At 41.0% G+C, this 21,243-nt stretch overlaps 1 protein-coding gene across 23 annotated transcripts in view; it reads right to left on the reverse strand.

The window, feature by feature from the left end:
• Positions 1–247: 247 nt before the first annotated feature.
• The window catches only part of USP6NL (USP6 N-terminal like), a 138,120-nt gene continuing 117,124 nt past the window's right edge, over positions 248–21,243 (reverse strand). For all 23 annotated transcript variants that reach the window (XM_055543552.1, XM_055543542.1, XM_055543559.1 and 20 more), the window contains 8 exons: positions 20,182–20,291; positions 17,866–17,914; positions 16,002–16,122; positions 12,804–12,898; positions 12,055–12,120; positions 11,862–11,961; positions 9,269–9,421; positions 248–3,821 (listed from right to left, as the gene is read on the reverse strand). In XM_055543552.1, coding sequence (XP_055399527.1) covers positions 2,461–3,821; positions 9,269–9,421; positions 11,862–11,961; positions 12,055–12,120; positions 12,804–12,898; positions 16,002–16,122; positions 17,866–17,914; positions 20,182–20,291 — 2,055 coding nt within the window. In that variant the 3' untranslated portion in view covers positions 248–2,460. The remainder of the gene's footprint in view (positions 3,822–9,268; positions 9,422–11,861; positions 11,962–12,054; positions 12,121–12,803; positions 12,899–16,001; positions 16,123–17,865; positions 17,915–20,181; positions 20,292–21,243) is intronic.

Here is a 21,243-nt window from a genome sequence, read left to right on the forward strand (position 1 = left end):
ACTTGAAAAACCAACAGCTACATTTCACAAAGGAGGAAAACTGAAAATAATTCCTTATTGCTATTAAAAGGGCTTCCCTTGTGGCTCAGCTAGTAAAGAATCCACCTGCAATGCGGGAGACCTGGTTGGATCCCTGCCTGGGTTAGGAAGATCCCCTGGAGAAGGGAAAGGCTACCCACTCCAGTATGCTGGCCTGGAGAATTCCATGACTATATATGTCCATGGGGGTAGCAACGAGTTGGACACAACTGAGTGAATTTCACACACTAACAGACTTGTAAGCTATTAAAAATGGCTGATTAAATAAAGGCAGGTGATACGGTTCTAAATACAGAATTACTGGAAACTAGTAAAGCATGTAACATAGAACTGCAATATATATAGTCATGGAGGCAAATACTGGGTCATATCTACTCAGAAGTGAACAAGGTTTAGAAAAATCAGAGATGCCATATGAACAGAGCACATAAAAGACACAAACAAAATATACTTCTTCAGCATGTTAAAAACAATCACATCAAAAAAAGTATACAGATAAAAAATGTCATAGATGACATAAGAAAATAGTGTGTGTATATATTTTTTGCATATATATATATATAAATCTACAGTATTTACCACTGTTGATATATATATATTTTGAAGCAGCTCTGATGCTGCTATCATAAACTAAATTGTACAGCTTGGATTATTACAAGTCACAGAATCATGGTTTAAAACTGGAGTTCACATCCCCAGCTACATTTTTATATACATTTATTTCTCAGCTTCCACATGATCTGGGTCGGGAGTCTTGTGGTGTTTGGATTTTGTCGGAGTTTCTGTGCAGTGCTCAGCTGCTAATACACTGCATTTGTTTTGCCCTTTAATAACATCATTACCAAGTTGATTAAAATTACATTAGACTCATTATATACATAAAAAATATTGTCACATTCACTAGCTAAACAAATGTTCCTCTCATTTTATAACATATACTTCTGCACCTTGAAAGCTTAAAAGCCCCAGCTTACAAGAAGAACCATCAGTGTTAGGGTTTCTAGTCTCTACTGTTCGAACAAGAGCAAGTGAGGGTGAAAACAAGCTCTCCAGTGAAACCCAAAGACGTACTTTCTTGGAGTGCCCAAAACTTGGTCGCTGTTTTGGTCACTGTAGTGTAAATGAATATTCTGAAATACATTGCTGATTTGTTACCATGAAACTGAACTTTTTTCACTGAACCAACCAACCAAAAAAAAAAGATTTCTGAAAATATGATAGCCACGCTATTTAAAAAAAAAAAAAGGACCAAAATCTGAGATTCCTAGTAATAATTAGGATCATTTTTTTACAATTTTACAAAGCAATAATTTAATGGCCTAAGAGCAGCAATATCCACTGACTACCTTCTTTAAAGGAAGAGGGCCAGGAAAAGACCATGTAAGTATCTCCCTGCCCTTTGTAGGGAGGTTTCACAGGAATTTAAGGGACAGAAGTAAGAAAGGACCCTATTATTAATCCTGCTTTCAAATGAATTTCAAAGCAGTTGGTTCTGCTATGAGTGACTGATGATCGGTAACTTGCAACTTCAGCTGGCATCCACTGGAGAGTTATGCATGCACTTCCTGGGCGTCTGGCAAGCATACTCTGCTCTGAGCTTTGTAGGAGTCAGACCAGAAAAAAGGGCACAGACACACAAAAGCTGACTTCTCTGTGAACACGGACACACTGCGTGCCGCACTTCTGAAAACAAAACTTAAACTGCACTGATTTTTTTAAGCACCATTAAGTTGGTTAGCCTTTCTCTCCAATGTCTTTAATTTTCAGACTGAAAGCTGAATGAGAAAGCTGAGCATTCCATGAGATGCTGAATCAAGTCAGGGCAAACCCTCAAGTCAGTTTAGAACCTGGGTTAAAAATAAAACGAGGGGACTTGGGGGTGGACGGACAAAACCTGACTAAAAGATAAGTTAGGGAAAAGAAGAATAAATTATTCCATGGATCTAGATTAAAAGTTCTTTTAACATTTTTTTAGTTCTGTGTTTGACTGTATATGGGTAGATGCCTATATAGTAGCTATTAAAAAACACATACACTAGGTAGAGCCTTAAAAATATCTATTCTACTGCTTTTCAGTGCTTTGTAACATTACTCAAAATAGAATGGGCTAAGAGAGTACAAATATTCAGATTTTGGAGAAAGATATTAATGAAACTGTGCGTGCATCCCTAAATGCTATTGCTATGTTTCCAGGTTAAATTCCTTTTAATGGGTTCGGTGATGATGCACGTTAAAAGCTCATCTTTAAGCAGCATCTAGGTGGGGATGAAATCACTTCCATATATTCTTATTACTGACATACATGAGAACTGTGCGAGTTCTTTACAATCATATAAAATACTGCTTTGGCAATTATAAACATAGCAATTCAGGTCTCATACGGTTTCTATTCTCTTGTCTGCAGCAAGTACAAATGAGTTCTTACAGCAATACTGACTCCTGCATAGAGAGTCCATCCCGATTTCTGTAGTGATACGCTGGAGGCGAGGGCCCTGAATACTGAAACCCGGGTGAAGTGGCGTCTTCCAGAGCTGGGGAAGTTCTATACCGCACTGGACCATCTACGGAGACTGAGGGGAGGGAGTGGTCCTGATAGGGGGCGTGGTGAAACGTGGGGTGTCTTGGGAAACTGCTCAAGTGGCCACGGTTGACATCTCTTGTCCACGGCTGTCCGTGCATCTCTGGTCTCCACGTGTAACCAACTTCTGACCATTTTCTGTTATCTGACAAACAATCCCCTGGAGGAAGGATGAATCTCCCATTCTTTGGGGACCCTGAATTGCCCAAATATCCGCCGGCACCAAGATCAACAGGGAGAACTTCTATTCGACTCGACGGCTGGACCAGAGGGGTCGGGCGGCTGTAAGATTTCTCTGGAGAAGCACTGATTGAAAGCGTGGAGCCGTAAGGTCTCCGGGAAGGATTTGTGTGTGCCCCGGGGGGAAACGGGAAGCTGCTGTTGGCGGCGGGGACCCGTTTTGGAGAGCTGCCCTGGTAGGTGGGGGGGTTACTGTACAAAGGGGGGTGCGCGGGCCCACGATCTTCCCCGTCTGGCAGGAACGGGTGCTGGGCGTAACTCGAAGGCAGGACTTTGAAGGCGAACTTGGGCGGGGCTCTGGACGGGCTGGCGCCGGGCTCGGCGGGCCTGCGGGGGCTCTGCGCCCGCGCACGCTCCAGCGCCTCCTCCACGGCGCCTCCCGGACCATCCTCGGGCACGTTGTCGTACTGAGAGGCTGTGGAGCCGCGCTTGCCCTCATCTGCGTCCAGCACCTTCGTCTTCTGCCTCACGTGGGGAGCCCGGGGGTCGGCGAGCGTGGGGGGTGCGGCCCGGCTCCGACCTTCCACAGCAGACTTGGCGGTCTTCTCCAGAACCGCAGCCTCGGAAGGCTTGTGCCATCGGGGCGCGAACTCCTTCCGGGCACGCGAGGTGGCATTGCTGTTCTGATTGGCCGCCGCGTGGTTGTACTGCCCGGAGCCGTCCTGGGCGCCCGGCGGGAGTCTCCTCTGCGCCTGCGCCTCCGCCTCGTCGCGAAGCCGTTTACCCTCCTCGTCCGACGATTTCCGCCGCTGCTGCCTCGCCCTCTCGGGGGTGCCGGTCCGGCGTGGGTGAGGTGGGGAGGGCTCGTGGGTCTTGTGGGGCGAGCTGCTGCCTCTCCGACCGCCAGGGTGGGGACTCGACCTGCCCACGCTCCTCTGTCCGTTGCTCAGGTGAGTAACACCAGCTGACTGACCTTCAGGGGGAAGCTGCCCCAAAGGTTTCTTTGGAAATTCATCCTCTTTGCCTAAAAGGAAAGACACATTCATAAGTGCCATATGTGCATGAGCAAACAGTACCAAACCTAAGACCTACATCAATGAATTACTGCTTACTCTTCACTTGCGCACTCAACATGCATACCCACACAGAGACATGCAGCATTTTAGTAGCTTAGGAGAAGCATTTTTTAGAGAGATTGACACGAAAACATTCTAAAACTCAAAAGTCTTATTGGATCGGAAGATTTTCTATAACCTTATATGAGTAGTAAGAAAAAGTGCTAGTGACTAAGTAGTGTCCCGCTCTTTGGGATTCCATGGACTGTAGCCCACCAGGCTCCTCTGTCCAGGACTTCCCAAGAATACTGGAGTGGGTAGCCATTCCCTTCTCCAGGGGATCTTTGGGACCCTCAGATCAAAGCTGGCAGGCAGATTATTTACCGTCTGAGCCAACAGGGAAGCCCCATGAGCAAGGGTCACAGACTTGTATAAGATGATTATTAAATTTTGTTAAGCTATATTATTACCTGCTTTTTCAAAAATGCAAAGCTGATATTCTCATTTCTATTCCTAAAACAATCTTGCAGGTCAGTAGTTCAATGTCTTACCATTACATTCCTTCCACTTAAGCATTCCTCAACTAAAAGAGTTTAGACTCTCAGTAAAATAGTTTCTATCAACTTCAAGCAAGTCTGCCAAGTTTAAAGGTCAACTGATGACCAATTGTGGCTCCAAGTTGTACCCAAATCGCTCATTATTATTCTCTCAAGTAACTCCACAGGATAAAAAGAAACAATATTCTGTACTTCCAAATTAATATTCTAACAGGGACCTACTTTAAATGCAAAAAAAGGAAAAAATAAAAAAGAAAGAGAAAATCATATTAGATACTTTTAGTTTTACATTTCAAATAACACCAGAAAATTAAAGAGGAATTAAAGGAATGTGCATTTAGTAAACAGTGTTTAAAAACAATCCACCATAATATGGACACCCATAAATACCATCTTGAAAAGATGACAGACTTCACTTGTAAAAATTCCAAAGTTTAAGATATATGCTTTCTACCTGTCACTACAAAATCATATATTCTCACTTAAAAATAAGTTGTTTCTCTCTTCAAACATCCCCCCACCTAACAAACGGTTAGGAGGGAGCCATGGGTCCACAGTTGTGAGCAGGCAGACGCCACCTTGCTTTCATGTAGCTCATGGTTTAGGTGATGATAACTATTATTTACCCACATATCATAATTTTAAGATATTAAAAAAGTTCAATGAGCTTTTCTTTGGAAGGGAGCGGAGAATGATGGTAAATAACCTTTAAATAGATGAGCTGCCAGACTCAGAGTTACTGAGCTAAAAATAAACTTTGTGTTTCCCTAATTCAGTGGGTTTTTTTAACTTTTTAAAAGGAAATTCTCTTTCTCTAACCAACTCTCATATGAAACTCCAATAAATAAAAAAATATAAACAAAGCTGCTCTAGGTAAAGTGGAAGGAAGAAGTAGGGAGGAAAGAAGACTAAGAGAGAATTGAACATCTGGGGAAAATAATACCACATCATATCCTGTCCCTATGTTCTCATATCCAGAGATTTCCATCCTGAAATCTTCTGGATACATAAAAGGCATGCATCAGCAAAGACTAATAGGATGCATGGTAAAATGCAGAATTGCAAATATAAGGCCTGTATTTCTCAGGAAAAGGAACGAAAAAATGAGGAGAAGTAATAGACTGAGGTGGTAATTTCATGCCTGAAGCAAAATGGAAAGGTATGTGTTATACATATGAGGGATTTTTAATTTTTCAATATAAAGGGTGAGAAAAGTATTCACCTTACACTTAACACTACTTTATATTCAAGCCAATATACACATTTCTCTAAGAAGAGACATTAATATTCTACGCATCTACACATCATATTAGAATTAAAAGAAAATTTTAGCATGTTCCATTTACTGAATGGTCAAGAGGCCAAAATCCACACTGGGAGGGTAAAAATCTGCAACTGTTCTAAAACATCCAAAAAGTAGCTTCTTAAAGGTCTTTCACGCTCACCCTTTCACCTTAGGAGTCAATAACCGGCTCAAAGTGCAGTCCTACTTATTTTGCAGTCTAGTGTCTAAAATAGTAACAGAATCACAACTGAGGTTTTGACAGAATGTCCACTCATTCATATGTAATTAGTCTTAATTAGAGTAATGATGTATCACTCAAATAAATAGTACAGAGACATAACAGTTACAAATACCCAAGATCTATATAGCTAAGAAACTAGATATAGCAGGGTTTGGAGGGAAAAAAAAAATTCAGTGCAAACAAAAGGACATGATGTCTATAATTAACTGCTGAATGTCAGTCTCTCACTAGGAACGAGGACTCTAAGAGGTGACGATGGATACCTCAACTGAACAAAGATATTTAGAGGATACAGCCCTTAGTTCCCATTAAGATTATAAGTAGGAAAAAAGAAGAACACTTTGAAAGGCGCAATAGACAAGCATATGAGAGAGCCTTCTAAAACCTAGGTGTTTGAAAACCCTAACTCCTCCCCATATTATGGACAGTTCTGAAGGTTAAGCCAGGGGGCCTACGCGGGAGGTTCAGTGTGTTTCTAGGCACCAGGGCCGGACCGCAGTGCTGGGGTCTGCACAACTTAGAACAGCGCCGGACAGCAGCTCCTGTCCACAGGGACCTGTGACCGGGGAGCGGGCAGGGCCGTGACTCCGCACCCACTTCTGTCCTCTACCAGCAGTCGCTGACGGATGACGTGGATCCTGCCACGGTCAGTGGATTCCCGTGACTGACCCAACCCCTCTGAACAGCGCAAATCCTCAGCAGTTCAAGGGCAAGCAAATGTACACTTGTTCACGTTTCTAAGGGCCTCCGTGGCAGTGGGAAGGGCCGTCTCTCAAGAGGAGAGACCGAGGAGAAGGAAGGGAAAGAGGGGAGGGGAAGCATGGGCCAGTCAGAGAGAGTAATGGGGGCAATGGGGCGGGGAGATAACCACAGCAGAGCGCTGGGCCTCCTGAGGCCACTGCTGGACTGAGTGAGGCCCAAGACTCACCTGACAACCATAGCAGCAAAAGCCAGGGGCCCTGCGCCCAGGAGAGCTGACCTCTGTGTCTAAGTACAGGATCAGGAGAAAAATATTCTCCGACTTCATTATAAAGTGATTCCTTTCTGAAGCACATACACCATTGTCTCATGTGCTGAAGTACATATACCATTGTCTCATGTGCTGATAAATATTCTCTGCCCTTTTCCCACACAAGTAGATCCGTATAAGCATTAAACATTCTTGGACAGTATCTTTCACAGATTCAAACTATTCAAACTATGCAGCCCAGCGCCCCACCCCCCCCAACGTGCCTAATACACACACTGCTGCATTTGGTCTTTGGTTTAAATATCTCCTTTCACACTTAAGCAACGGGGTATAACTAAAAGATTCAAGCATAATTGATGTCAAACAGATGGCTATAAATAGGCAATAAGTATTAATATTTATTATCCATACTTTCATTCTGGACTTCTTTTCAATAGACATGACATTGTTTTCTGCTCACCTCACTTTAGCTCCTTGCCTAAAATTCTATTCTTCACTTCCTCCCCTGAAAACCAGGAGTTTAAATGAAGAAGTGGGAAAGCAGCATGATTCCCATCACACACAAGACGGACACTTCTGTGAAAATACCACGCTAATGACACTTTTCACTAGGGTTCCATCACATAAATGGTAAATACCTTTATGCCACTGCCAAGAATTAGACTACTCTGCTCAAAAAAAAAAAAGGAACTGTAACTTGATATATTTCAGAAAAAGGCAAAAAGTTTCTTATTTTTCTTGAATAACACTTTTTTCTTTAAAACAACAACAACAACAAAAAGAACACTCCTTAGCATCCCTTAAAAAAAAAAAAAAAAAAAAAGGGAGTCTCTTTAGTCCCTTCTGGCTGCTCCATCTTCCATCTTACTCAGGTCTCTGTCACCACCCAGTGGACACCACACGCAACTACAAGTCCCTCAGCCGGCCTGCCTCGGAAGACCGCAACGGCTTTCTGTATCCAGAGAACATCAGCCCGGAGAATAACCCAGCTCCGGGGTTATTTATCCACCCCCACCTCCTCTATCTCTGTTCTACTGTAAAAAGATCTTACAAACTACTGCCACCAAGTTTCCTCATGTGTAGACTGGGGTTGAATATTTTGTAGAAGTTATTTGAGGGATTAAATGAGACAATGTGTGTGGAATGTGGCACAGAGCAGACATTCAATAAACACTAGCTGCTAGTTAGATGCTAAATCAGTCCATTCCATTACACAGGTTTGGATATTTTATTCTCATGTTTAAATAGTTCTATTATATATATTTTTCCTATTAATGTATGTGTCTTTTACTAAAATTTGTTTTAAACTCTTTTTAAAAGTAGGTAAGTCATTTAAAAACAAATGTTGGAATAGCAAGAATATAGTTAGTAACTGCTACTCCAAATGCATTCCCTGTGACAGGAAAGAATCAGTAGAGAGGGACAACACTAGACGAGAGGAGGGACCTCCCGGAGCAGAGCGCTGGCCTCGCTGGGCCCAGGCCACACGCCACCACCGCAGTGACGGCTGAACTTCTGGTGAACCCTGATCACGCAACAAACCTCGGAGAAACACCGATTAGGCTCCCTGCACTTAAATAACTAAAAGCAAAGCATCTTGGTTTTTAGCAAAAGTGTGTTCTGAACTTTCTACTGTGCTCTCTCTGCATTTTCTTTTTTCTTTCCCTCTCATCCAGTACTACTCTTCATCCACCCTTCCCTATTTACCCTGTTTTCTAGCTCTATTATGACTCTATTCATACTCTATTGTTATTGCGTAAATTCTGGGTCTCCTCCGTGCACCCTGAGAACAGAAGGAATGTCTTTTTAGTTGTTAAATCCCCAACACAGCACGTAGCAGAAAACCTAACAGGAGGCACTGGAAGACGTTTTGGGATAAGTGAATAAAATATATTATCTACACTGCAGCATACTGCGAAGAACCAGGGATGAGCAGTCAGGAACCTCAGACTCGGACTCTGCTATCTGCAGGTTCTGTGGGCTTCATGTTTATTAGCATTTTAGTATCAGTTTCCTCTTCTATAAAATGGGACTTCTACTTGCTCCAGTACTGCATGTGGTTCTACAAGTGATGGTGAAAGTAAAGAGTGCTGATTGTTATGGTAACTTAAAGCCATGGTTAACTTCTGTTGAAACAGCATTATCTACCTATTAAACTTCCTAGTTTTCCAAGTAGGAGAGGCAGATTTAATGAATATTTGCTCTTTCTTAAAATAATGAAGCCGTAAGCAGCCAACGAGACACTGATTTACATGACGTCATCACAAGCATGCAGTTTTCACCAGCAATGGGCCATGCTAACTGCACCGTGTCTCCTGATCTTAACTGTAAGTTGTACATAAAGTGTCTGGCTAGTTCCTTACCAGGCTCTGGAAGGTCGAGCTTTGCCCGCTTCAGTTCTGCCATAGAAATCTGGAGCTGCTCTATTACAAAGTCATCTTCGAAGAAAAAATCCTTTGCCAAGGTCTCCTGGAGAAATTCTACAAGTTCTTCCATGGACAATCTCATAAGATGTTCTAAGAAAAGATGAGAAAAATATACAATGGCTACTTTAGGTTGAGAAGAAAACTTATTTTATTCTGATGTCTATTTTTTAGAGTGTACTGCATACAACTTCCAAACGGCCTTGTGAATACCACCAAAACTCAGTTTGGACAAAACTGTTTCCTGATATTAAAGCACAGAGAAAAGCAGGTAGCCTCGGGGGACTGGGGCAAGGTGAACACTGCTAAATACCTTCTCACAGGTGTAAGAATAACCATACCTGGGTATTAATATTTCCCCAGAGCAAGAGTTCCTAGAGACCGGAGACTGACCAAGACCACCCAGGATGATGTATGTGTTTTCCTGGTAAGAGCTGTGCCTGCCACAGGCATAGCCACTTCTAGGTCTGTATTTTAACTGTCTCAGAGTTTCTCAAAAATCTCAGAGGCAACAATTCTACCACCAATGCCCCTCTCCAAATTTCTTGAAAATCTGGATTATTAATTTTATCTGTATTGACACTTATGCCAATGCCCTACAAGCAGATGTGTGTACATGCAGTTCAATTTACAGAAATAAATGATACTTTACACATTATTCACCTCTTTGCTTTCCCCCAGTCAATGGTGTGTATCACTGATACCTCTCACTTCAACAAGTATGATTTTATGCTGTCATTATTAACAACTGCATAAGAATCCACTGTGTGTATGCTCTAAATTTATGAATAATTGGTCTTCTAATACTGGGCATTTAGGTTGCCTTTTTTTTTTAACTGTTTAAAATCACAGTGTGATTTTTATTTTTTAAATAACAATGCCTCTAAATATTTGTAAGGGAATCAGGAAAAAAACAAGAAAAAATCTTAGGAGCCTCAGGTAACTATTGGCCCAGACACAGTTTTTGAAGCTTTATATGATGAAGGAACTTCATGTAAATCCTTGATCTCTGTCTTCCTAATGAAGAAAAAATACACAACAGCAAAGGTTTTCCAGAGTTTAACCTAATGATAGTAGGATTTAAAGTAGTTGTTGTGTTTAAGGTTAATTTACAAAGAGTAGAGAAACTTTTTACTTGTCAAAATTAATCAAGAGTCATAAGCGAAACACAATTTAAGAGGAGGAAGAGAGTTATGGGGCTTTCTCACTGCTAAAGAAATGTTAAACTAGTAAGTATATACCTTAACACAGAGTATGCTTCTGTTCTACATCTTGGTCAGTTCATAATTCAGAGAGAGAGAAAAGAAGGACATGGAGGGGAGAGGGGAGGGAGGGAGACTGACCGACTTCCTGCGGTTATGACCACAGACCTGAGTTTGGGAGGCAGGTCACTGCCAGACTGCTTCCTCTTAGGGCTGTGGCTTGGTGTTGGGAGGCAGGGACGTGAACCTCAGGACTTCTGAATCCTCTTCTCTCAGAGTAAACAACACAGATGTGATTTTAAAGTTTCAGTCTTATCTAGAATCTGAATAATCTGGTGCTCCTGAAGGCCATGCTTTTCAAGTAAGCAATCAAACCATTTCCTATCAAAGTACCAAGGATGTTCTTAGAACAAAGCCACAGCGGGGAGGAAAACTACAGAACAGGACCCCAAGCACTCAGCTAATGTGTCACTGAGCTGGGAAACTGAAGAGGTGACCATTCAAGAACCAGGCAAGCGGGCGGAGTATACAGTGAGCGTGAACTCAGGCTGTGCCGCAGGCTGGAGGTGCTGCCTGAGGAGCACCCACATGAGCTTCTCTTCCCTTCTCTGCATGGTCACAAAAGGAGTACCGTAAGTTTTAAGGGTAGTTTAAGACTTTAAGGTGAATAAGGTCCCTCATATTCATAAAGAGCAACTCTCACTTCTTGACTTTCAGAGTAAGGCACAGCATATCCTATTTACCAAGCCCTTGCAATATTGCAACTGAAGGCCTTTTGCTACATTTGGACAACTGTGGGCCTGGAGGGTACTTGCTACAGAGGCCACAAAGCAGCCAGACAGGGAGACAGGGGGAGGGTCCCCAACTCGGGTCTATGGCGTGGGGCTGGATGCTCTTTTCCTGGTGAAGCAATCACAGAAAACGCCCTCTGTAAACCTGTTAACTAAAGGGCCTGGCTTCTTTCCTATTAAACTTATCAATGAAAAAAATAAATAAATAAGGGACATCCCCCCACACACACACCATGGAAACAAGTAACTAGTAGGAATATTAGTAGTAAACCCAACATACTGCATTCAACTTAAATGTGAAGATGAAACTGACACAGAGAAAAGAATTAAAAGACTTTTGCAAGGAGTTAAGATTCTAGTCACGACGAAGAACCACTGAGGGAAAACCACCAACTGAAGATAATTTCTTCACTGATTTTAAAGAATTTTTAAACTCATTACTAAAAAGAAATGACCTTGAAGTTGGGTGGGTAACGAGAAGTCAAGATTTAAAACAAGGCTAGATTTTTGTGAAATCTTTATAATTAAATGCTTTCTTACTTCTGTGTAATTTTAAGATTGTGTAAGACATAGCAGTAAGAAGTCGCTCTCCTTCGAAGATATAGATGTCCCATATTCTGAGGTTTAGTGTAAAGGGCGTCTATAATTAAAAACAAAACAGAAATAAGATGAACAGTTTGTCCTCATCTGGTATTTTTAATTTTATGATTGGACTTTTAAAATAAACACTCACCCGATCAAGGAAACATTGAAAAAACCATTTCATTGTGTAAAAACTTGTGTAGACTTCTTGAGAATCCTGGAAAAAACAAAAATTTCACAATTTCTGGATTGCTGCACACAAAACATGACAATATAATAAATACTAAAAGTTAGGCAGGTTGTTGGAGGCAGCTGTCACAGCTGAACAAAACCATTCATTACAAATCTCTGTGCTGCAGTATTTCCACTTTTTCTCTTCTGACTCTCTCTTCTTCCTCAGTTGTACTTTTGCAAATCACCCTGAGAATAAACCCCTCATAAGATAAGACTGTAATACAACACTTTGGTTCTCTTTTAATATATTCTAAAAGGAAGCACCGTTGCTTTACTAAATTACTGTGCTTTTTCAGAGGAGTATGCATGTGATTCACTGAGGACGAGTCTGTATGAGCCTTAAAATATTTTAGTGCAAATACTTTAGTGCAATTAAAAAACCTCCTAAAGCACTGAGGAATCACATACCCTTAAAAACTATATTGTTTGTATTATTATGTATCAGCTTCAAAGGCGACTGATGCTATGAGTTAGGGCTGTGATAGTTCAGCGGTACTAAATTCCACAAATCTAATGTCCTTTGAGCAACTGGGGACTGTAACTGCTCAGTAAATGAAATGGATGAGACTGTACACCAATAGAGTAATGGGGACCAATGGCTGCACTCAAGTCTTCTAGCTTTATTCTTGGTATAGGTGGGTGTAAGTCAAGGTCATATCTACCTACCAAGTGCTGCTTAAGCTTGGACAAAAATTTATTCAGTATTTTTTCATGATGTTCTTGAAACCTCAAGAGTTTGGGAAAACCATGGACAAAAAATCCTAGAATACAAACATAAAAACAATACTTAATAAATAATAACAACAGAAACCCCTAGTTTAAAATGCAACATATTTCTTTTATCTTTTAGCTGTTAACAACAATAAAAACAAACGTAATAGTTACCCAAATATTTTTACTTCTCTCCAAGGAAACAATTATGTATAAGCTTTGATTAATGAAAACGTATAGCCTAGTATGTGTTTGCTAAGGATCGCCTATCACCTTGTAAAAGTATAAAAGAGGACAGAGTATTTCTGAATTAAAAGGGAAAATAAGAAAATAAGAAAAAATGGAAACTGAAGCTTTTTATCAAGATTATCTGTTTCCTTGAAGTTCTGGGTAAACACACACGTCTATAAATTATTCTAATCTTGATCACTTATTTTGCTTCCCCATTATATAAAACAAACATTGTATTACTTTTTTCAGGCTTACTCTAACAGTATCATTACAGTAACCATGGTTCCCAGGTTAATATCACTTTTTAATCCTTTTTATAAGTGATATTTAACATAAACTAAAACATACGGGCACTGTATGATCAATGTTAATAACATAGTCTATCCCAAATGATTATGCAATACAATCTATAAGATTTCTAGGAAGTAACTGTAAATGGGAAGTTAGTATTAACTTTGTATATGTAACTCATGGAAATTTACATCTATTTTTATTCACAAATTTCCTTTCAGATATTCTAATAGTCCATTAAAAAGGATGCACACACAATGAATTTATGATTTCTCCATATGGGTTCTTCAGCCTGGGTTCTAGGTAACTTCAAAAGACGTTAATAAGTGTTCTGTTTCTAAAAGAATCCAGGAGAAATACTGTATGTCACATATACCCTTTTTTGCATATGTTCACAGGCATATGAGCTTGAATGTTTCTAAATTGTTTTATAGACTAAAGACACTTGTTTTTCTTGGTTTACCTCATCTCCCAGACTTATCTGATCTTGGAGTCCAATACTTCCCCACAGAACGCATGTTTCCAAAACATAAAAGTATGTCCCTGCAAGAAACTGAGGAACACTGCTGGGAAGAACTGCTTTATGATCCTTGGGGAAGGGCTATTTCTTAACTGATTCTCAGCTTTCTAAGGAGTGTGTAAAAATCTCCAGAGATAGAAAATTCCTCCCCTAGTAATACTTTCTGGTGAAATAATTTCATAAAAAAAAAAAACAAAACTCTCTCTCTTTCTACTGCCACTTTCATGGTCAATTTGAGAGGAATGCGAGTTGGAAGAAACTCAAGACAAAGTCTGATTTTGAAAAAGGCAATTCCTTCAATAATAAACAGAGCTCAAGGATGCTAAGATACCCAACACCGCTTCCCTTTTCAGTGGGGTTCCAGACTTGGTATTTTAAATCTCATGCTTCAGCCCTCACATTACACTTTTGTGAGTGATAACAGCTTCATATAGGAAATGCAAAGAACTGAGGTAGCCTTCAGTTATAAAATTTCATAGGCAGATCTAGAAACAAATATCTCTAGGTACAAACTTACCCATAATAATGACCTAAACTGATTTGTAAATGTTAGAATATTAAAATAAATATTGCTTTGTAGATTAGTCTGGGGCTTCCCAGGTGGCGCAGTGGTAAAGAATCCACCTGCCAATGCAGGAAGCACAAGAGAGGTAGGTTTGATCCCTGGATCGGAAAGCTCCTCTAGAGAAGGACATAGCAACCCACTCCAGTATTCCTGCCTGGGAAATCCCATGGACAGAGGAGCCTGGTGGGCTACAGTCCACAAAGAGTCAGACATGACTGAGTACACACACATAGCTTAGACTGGTGACAGTAATTACTGAAAGCAAGTTACCAGGCTTCTTAAAAGAGATGGATTTTCTAAAACTGGACAGTATTCCACATAATTACACACTACTTAAGCTGTTAATATTCCACTGTACTTCCAAGATTATCAGCAATGCCATCTCACGCTAAAGCAAAATAAAGACTGATAAGGAAGAGTTGTGTTTCTTCAAGATGCCTTTTGCAATGATACTATTGAATGGCAGCTCGATGTAACGTGTCTTACTAATGGAGTCCACTTATGGGATGCAAAGAGTCCAGAAACACTTATCATGCAGACAGTATTTATTTTTTTAAAAATTCACAGCAAACACTGAAGGAGATAGATAAATGCAAACATATACACATACACACAATGCTTCGACAATAACCACATGGTAAGAATGTGAGATTTAATAAACTATGGAAGGTCATAGTTTTGAAAATTTAAAACATCACTTTAACCTGTGGCAGGTTCCCCACCACATGAAGCTTTAACGTTCACAAAGAGAATGATGGTCCATTCTTAGAGTGATTAGTGTTAAAACTATTTTTAATTTGGTATCATCACACTCAATGGCATTGAGAAAATAATTTTGCATTATATAGAGAAACGCCACTTTTATTTTCAAGAGAAGTTTCAATCCAAACTCTCTCAAGTTAAGTTTATTGCATATGCTTGGCAAATATAAGGAAAATATTATTCAAAACAGTGTAATAACTTGAAAACCAAAAAATTATGCAAGCTTTGAAATATCAAACTCCTCAGAATATGTTATCAGCTTTTTTTTACTGTAAGATGGAACCAATTTTAAGTCTGAAAGAATTAAAACACATATTTGACATACCAAATCACTGTGGGCCTTTCCTTTAAACACCTCAGTGTCATTTCTCAATTAATATTCTCTAACAAACTGGTATAAATCGCAATATCCAGTCAACAGTAGACATTTCTCTGAAGGCATGACTGTCTAACAATCATGCTTCCAATAATTCAGTTTTTCCTAAATTCTTCCAAACCTAGTTTCTCCTAACCAGGGCAAGTAAGGAAAGAATTTTAAAACGTCAATAGTATATTTTGTAGTAAAGACGAAGGACTATAAATCTGAACAGAAAAACTTAGAAAAGTTCAATGAAGAAGAATTAAACAAGAAATTAGTAATAAATACTAGTGAATTAAACACGCCCCTAGACAAGTTTCTATACTTGACTCTACCAAGCATCACCCCCAAGTGTGACTTTGTTCGAACCTGCCAGCCTCTCCCTCCCCTGTTTGTTGCTGGTGATCAGCCTCAGGGTCCTCTTACCGTGCATGGCGTGTTTGGGACCTGAGAACAGCTTGACCAGGGCCCAGAAGGCATCTTCCTCGTTCATATACATGAGGAGCAAGGCTGTGATCTGGCTCATCCCCTGACAGTATCCAACCTCCTAAAGAGAAACGAGAACAGAGAAACCGGGGGTTTTAAGATCAAATTACATGTACAGGCAGGTATGAAGAACTGAGGTAGAAAACAGAAAAGGCCTAAATATATTACTTAATGTGCAGTTCCACAGAGAAATATTATAGTCTTCACAGTACTGAGCCACATGCTATCAAAGACTATGTTTGTGTTGAAGAATACATGCAGAAGTGTGGACAAGGCTAACCTACAAGGACTTTACTGACCTCTGCTCAATACTGTTCTTACACCTTCTGTAAAGAGCACTGTTTCTATGTCTGTTTTGTGTGTGATTCACAGCTCAATATTCTTCCTCTTTGCTCAAATGTTGGCAAATTTCTCTCCTTGCACAGTTCCCAGTTGGCTGTCTTTTCTCTAGATTTCCAGATCCTTACGGAGACATATTTTGGGGGACCCCTTCCAGTCTAAGCCCCTTCCCTGAGAACTGCCCATTCTCCCCATAATTACACATAATGACACTTATATGTCATATCACATGGCCTTAGGGATCCATGTCATGACATGTGAACCACCGCTCATGGAGACGAGGACACCTAACCCCTGCTGCTGCTGCTGCTGCTAAGTTGCGTCAGTCGTGTCCAACTCTGTGCAACCTCACAGACGGCAGCCCACCAGGCTTCGCCGTCCCTGGGATTCCCTAGGGAACAGGATTCCCTAACCCCAGGGAAGCATTAATTCAGCTGCATGACAATTTTACTCATTCATTAATCACGTTTCTCTAGGAAAACTGAATAAAGCCACAACTACGTATACGGTGGTATGTAGTTGAACAGAATGCCCACACTGAGGCTATGGCTGCAACAGTAGCCTAAGAAAAACAGATAAGCAGGCAAAGAAAGACATCTGAAGAGAGAAACAGTACAATGAACCGTTTCCAGAGACAATCAGAGTCACCACGTGGCCCCGAGCAGGACAGAAAGAGGAGCTCTTCTCCCTGTAGGCTTCTCACCCTCCAGCTCCAAAAGCCACCCTCAACTTCATTTCTATGAGATGTCCTTTTAATCAATTCCTTTTTAACTTGCCCTAGTTTGGTGAATTTCCGTCCCTTGTAACGTAAAGGTTTTGATTACAGTAGAAATGGTACACCTCAAGGTTCAAGGTGTGCTCCTGGAATCTGGTCAGCAAAGCATTCACTTGGCATCTATACTGGCATTGACACTTGCTGATCTCTTCCCCCAAATCTCTCTCCCTCAAGAGTAATCAATGCCTTAAGAATAACATGTTCTAATACCAAAACGTTTAGTTTTGGCTTACTCCAGGAGACAGCAAGTAGGTACCTATGTTCTGCTATCCGGACCTCACCAAATAAACGAAATGTGATTCTGAAAGGCAACCTCCCAGGGGAACCAAGAGTCACCAAGAGTCAAACAGAACTAATCTAGCGACTACTTCCTGCCTCTCTTGCCCTGCTGATTCCCAGTCCTAAGTGCTTAAAATAAAAACAAGAAAAACACCACCACAAAACAAAGCAATATGTAGTAAGGGGGGAAAAGTGAGCTTTGCTGTCCTACTGTGGTTCTTCCCACTTTCCAAGCAACTCTGCTCTGATACCCTGGGGCAGATGAGGGAGCCTTGGGAAGGTCCACACAGACCGTCCAGTCCTGAGATGAAGCAACACAGGCCAAGGGGGCTTTTTCAGGAAGGAGGCCCAAAGATTTCCTCCAGGTGCTCAGAACACCTCAAAGAGGCAGGCAGGCAGGCGCTGACTTACCGTATTATAAATAGAATATGCAGCAAGAACGTGGAACAGGGATTGTTGCCTAGAGGAAAGAAATTTACATGGAACACAATTTAGTTTTTTCACTTTTAAAATTAGGAACTTTAAAAAAAAAACACACACACAATTTGACTGATGATAAATAGATAATCCAGATAAAGCTACTATTATTATAAAGAAATGACCCCAAGCTCAAATTTAAACAATACACAGCCCAAATTTGAGGCTAGATAACACTCATTTTGACAGAAAGGATTTATAACAAAAAGCACAAAGCACATCACCATGTCTTCAATTTGGTGTCCTCTTTCAGTTCTCACTGTAGAATCATCCCCACAGAAGGGGCCGGCTGGACGGAGCTGTGGACCAGCCTTCTGAAGCCTCATTCACAGGGCCAGCATCCCGCAGTACCTTGCAGGGTTGGGGGCGGTGTCCGCTGGAAGTTGACTTCCAGGACTGGCATCACCTCTCCCCTGGCCAGGATTCAGGGCCCAGGATCCAAGCATGGGAACAGGAGTGGCTCCACCCACTGTTGCCTCTTGTCCACTAACAACATGTTTGCTTTCTGCTCCATCAACCTTAGGTTCTGCTGCTCTAGAGGTCCTGGCTCCAAAGAGAGGAGTGTCCCCACTAGGAGACAAACACTTCCACTGAACTGGGAGCCAGGTTGGTCACCCCTACCACTATGGGCTCCTCATGCCTCTCAATCAGCGGGCAAAGGGGGCGGCGAGTGTGCCGGCTGGAGTGACTGATCCTGGTCGTTAAGGGGAAAGGTGAGCTGCTAGGACACGGTGGACATAAGCAAGAGCACGTCTGGGAAAGAGAATAACTGAAGGTGCCTTTGAGTATAACCGAACCCAGTGATTCAAGCCCATGGAAAACCACCACAATCAAATTCAGGCAGGACTGCTAATGGTAGACTCTTCAAGAATAAAGGTTTAGGGCCCCCAGCAGCCAAGTTACCTGTTGAGGGCAAAGGGTACATGGGATGGGAAGTGGAAGGTAAGTAAGTTATGACCAGCAGTGACCACATGCCCAGTCACAGAGATGATGACTACATCTGTTAAGAGTATGTTTTCCTTATTTTGGTATCAATGTCTGTGGATATACATATATATTTTTAATGTGCTTTGCTCCTTCTCTTTTCCCTTATGTCCCCATCTACCATAAGATGTTTAATAATACCTGACTTTATATCACAGCATTTAGGTTATACGTATCAAAGCAAAAGGAGTACATATCCCCAAGGACTCAGCATCATTCTGTCAGGAGGGGGTTGGCATATTTTGAGTTGTAAGCAGAATAGTTGTGGAAGTACCGAATATTATAAGGAAGTACAACTTTATTGTCATTATTCAAAAATTAAGTTGATGAGTGTGGTCTGTGATAGTGAGCTTCTTTTTTTTTTTTTTTTTAATTTTTTAATTTTATCTTATTTTTAGACTTTACATAACTGTATTAGTTTTGCCAAATATCAAAATGAATCCGCCACAGGTATACATGTGTTCCCCATCCCGAACCCCCCTCCCTCCTCCCTCCCCATTTATGTGCACTTGGCTGGGCTGCAATCCCCAGATATTCAAACTCTAATGGAGGTGCAGCTGTGAAACAGGTCTTTTGTAAATGTAACCAAAACACACAATCAGTTGACTTGAAGTCCGGGAGATTACCCTCCATAATCCGGGAAGCCCTGGTGCAATCGGTCAAAAGGTCGTAAGAGCGCCCAAGGCCCTTCCTGATACCGGCACTATGGACCTTGAACTTGCTAGTCAGTTTGGCACACTATAAGCCAATTCATCACAGCAAATCCCTCAGTTTACATCTCTTACTGGTTTCTATTTCTCTGGCTGAACTTTAACTGATGCAGAGGACAGCAAAACTATACATTTCATTCCTAAACAGTCACTGTCATTTTATTCACCCATTTCCCACTTTTTTAGTTTCACCTGTGCATGGAATCGAGGGTCTAAGAATGCATTTATTACTGACACGGTTCTCAAAAAGTAACAAAATGTCTCATTTCTTTTCTGAGATTTTTAATGAGTATCTACCATATATTTAAGAATTTATAGATCATAAAATGATTTTATAGCAAATAGAAGAGCATGGATATGTCAAAGATTAAAATTTTAAGCTAACTTATATCCTAAAGTTTACATAATATGGACCAAAGGATCTGCCAAAATTTAAACCCTCAGAGGTGGAAGCAAAATTATCACCTATACAAGATAGTCCAAACACTCACATTTCAAGCTGATAAAGACTATTTGTAAATGCTATTCATAGTTTATAATATTAAACGTTACTTACTTCACACCGTATCTGTCTCTAAACATGATATGGTCCCTAAACGTGCGGTTGACATCAAGGTCTATCTGTCTGATATCAGGAGAACAACCCCGTGCTCTGTGTTTTAATTTCTAAAGAGGAAAAAAGAGAAGAAAGCCATTTTAATGGAAATCAAATGTCAAAAAGTCTATGACAAACAGTAAAATAATTCTCATTAAAAAACTTTTTTGATTAAGGAAAGCCATTTCCATGGTTCAAAAATAACAACATAACAAGGTGCACAGTGCAGGTTCCTCTCTGTCCACACACCACCACCCTGCCTTGCTTCCTCCCCTCCCATCCTCTTACGACAGCTAGATTTTCATTTGGATGGAAAATGTTTGGAGTTTGCGTTGCCAAGACTCTTCCCAGGCAAGCCAGGCAGTTCATGGTGATTCCTTTCTTCTTTCCAACATAATGTTCTAGTTTTCCTTGGGGCTTATCACTGCCCGGCTTCTTGTTTCTCGACTGGCTTCGTTTTCTGTTAAGCGTTGCTGATTCGATCCAGGCTCACTTTAGGCTGCTGTCAGCCTCTCCTGACTCTTCTAGCAGAACAGTCCTGTTTTCAACTCTCCACAGACCCGGCTCCTCGGGCCTTTGGACCAGCTGCTCAGTGGGGCTTCTCAGGGGCTCCCCTTCACAAACATCTGCTAGGCCTTGCTTTGCTTAGGTTTCCTGGCTCCTGCATCTCACATCGTTCTTGGTTTATTTCCTTGTTCTGAGGAGCTCGGCCTCCAGTAGTTTTTGTGAAAAGACGTGTGGAAGATCAATTTTTTTTGATACTCTGAATATCTTTTAAGTCTACCTTCTTTCTTAGCTATTTGACTATTTTAGAATTATAAGTTAGAAAATATTTTTACTCAAAAGGCACCACCTTCACTGTCTTCTGGCTTCCAGCGTTGCCATTCTAATTCCTTCTTCTTTGTAAGAAAGGAGCTTCTGTCTCTACGTTCTGAAACTTGCAATTTCTGTGTTTGGTTTGGATCTATTTTTAGCCACAGGTTTGGGCATTTGATGGATCTTTTCAATCTTAAAAACTCACTG

This window comes from Bubalus kerabau, chromosome 13 (genome assembly GCF_029407905.1).
Source record: "Bubalus kerabau isolate K-KA32 ecotype Philippines breed swamp buffalo chromosome 13, PCC_UOA_SB_1v2, whole genome shotgun sequence".
Lineage (NCBI taxonomy): Eukaryota > Metazoa > Chordata > Mammalia > Artiodactyla > Bovidae > Bubalus > Bubalus kerabau.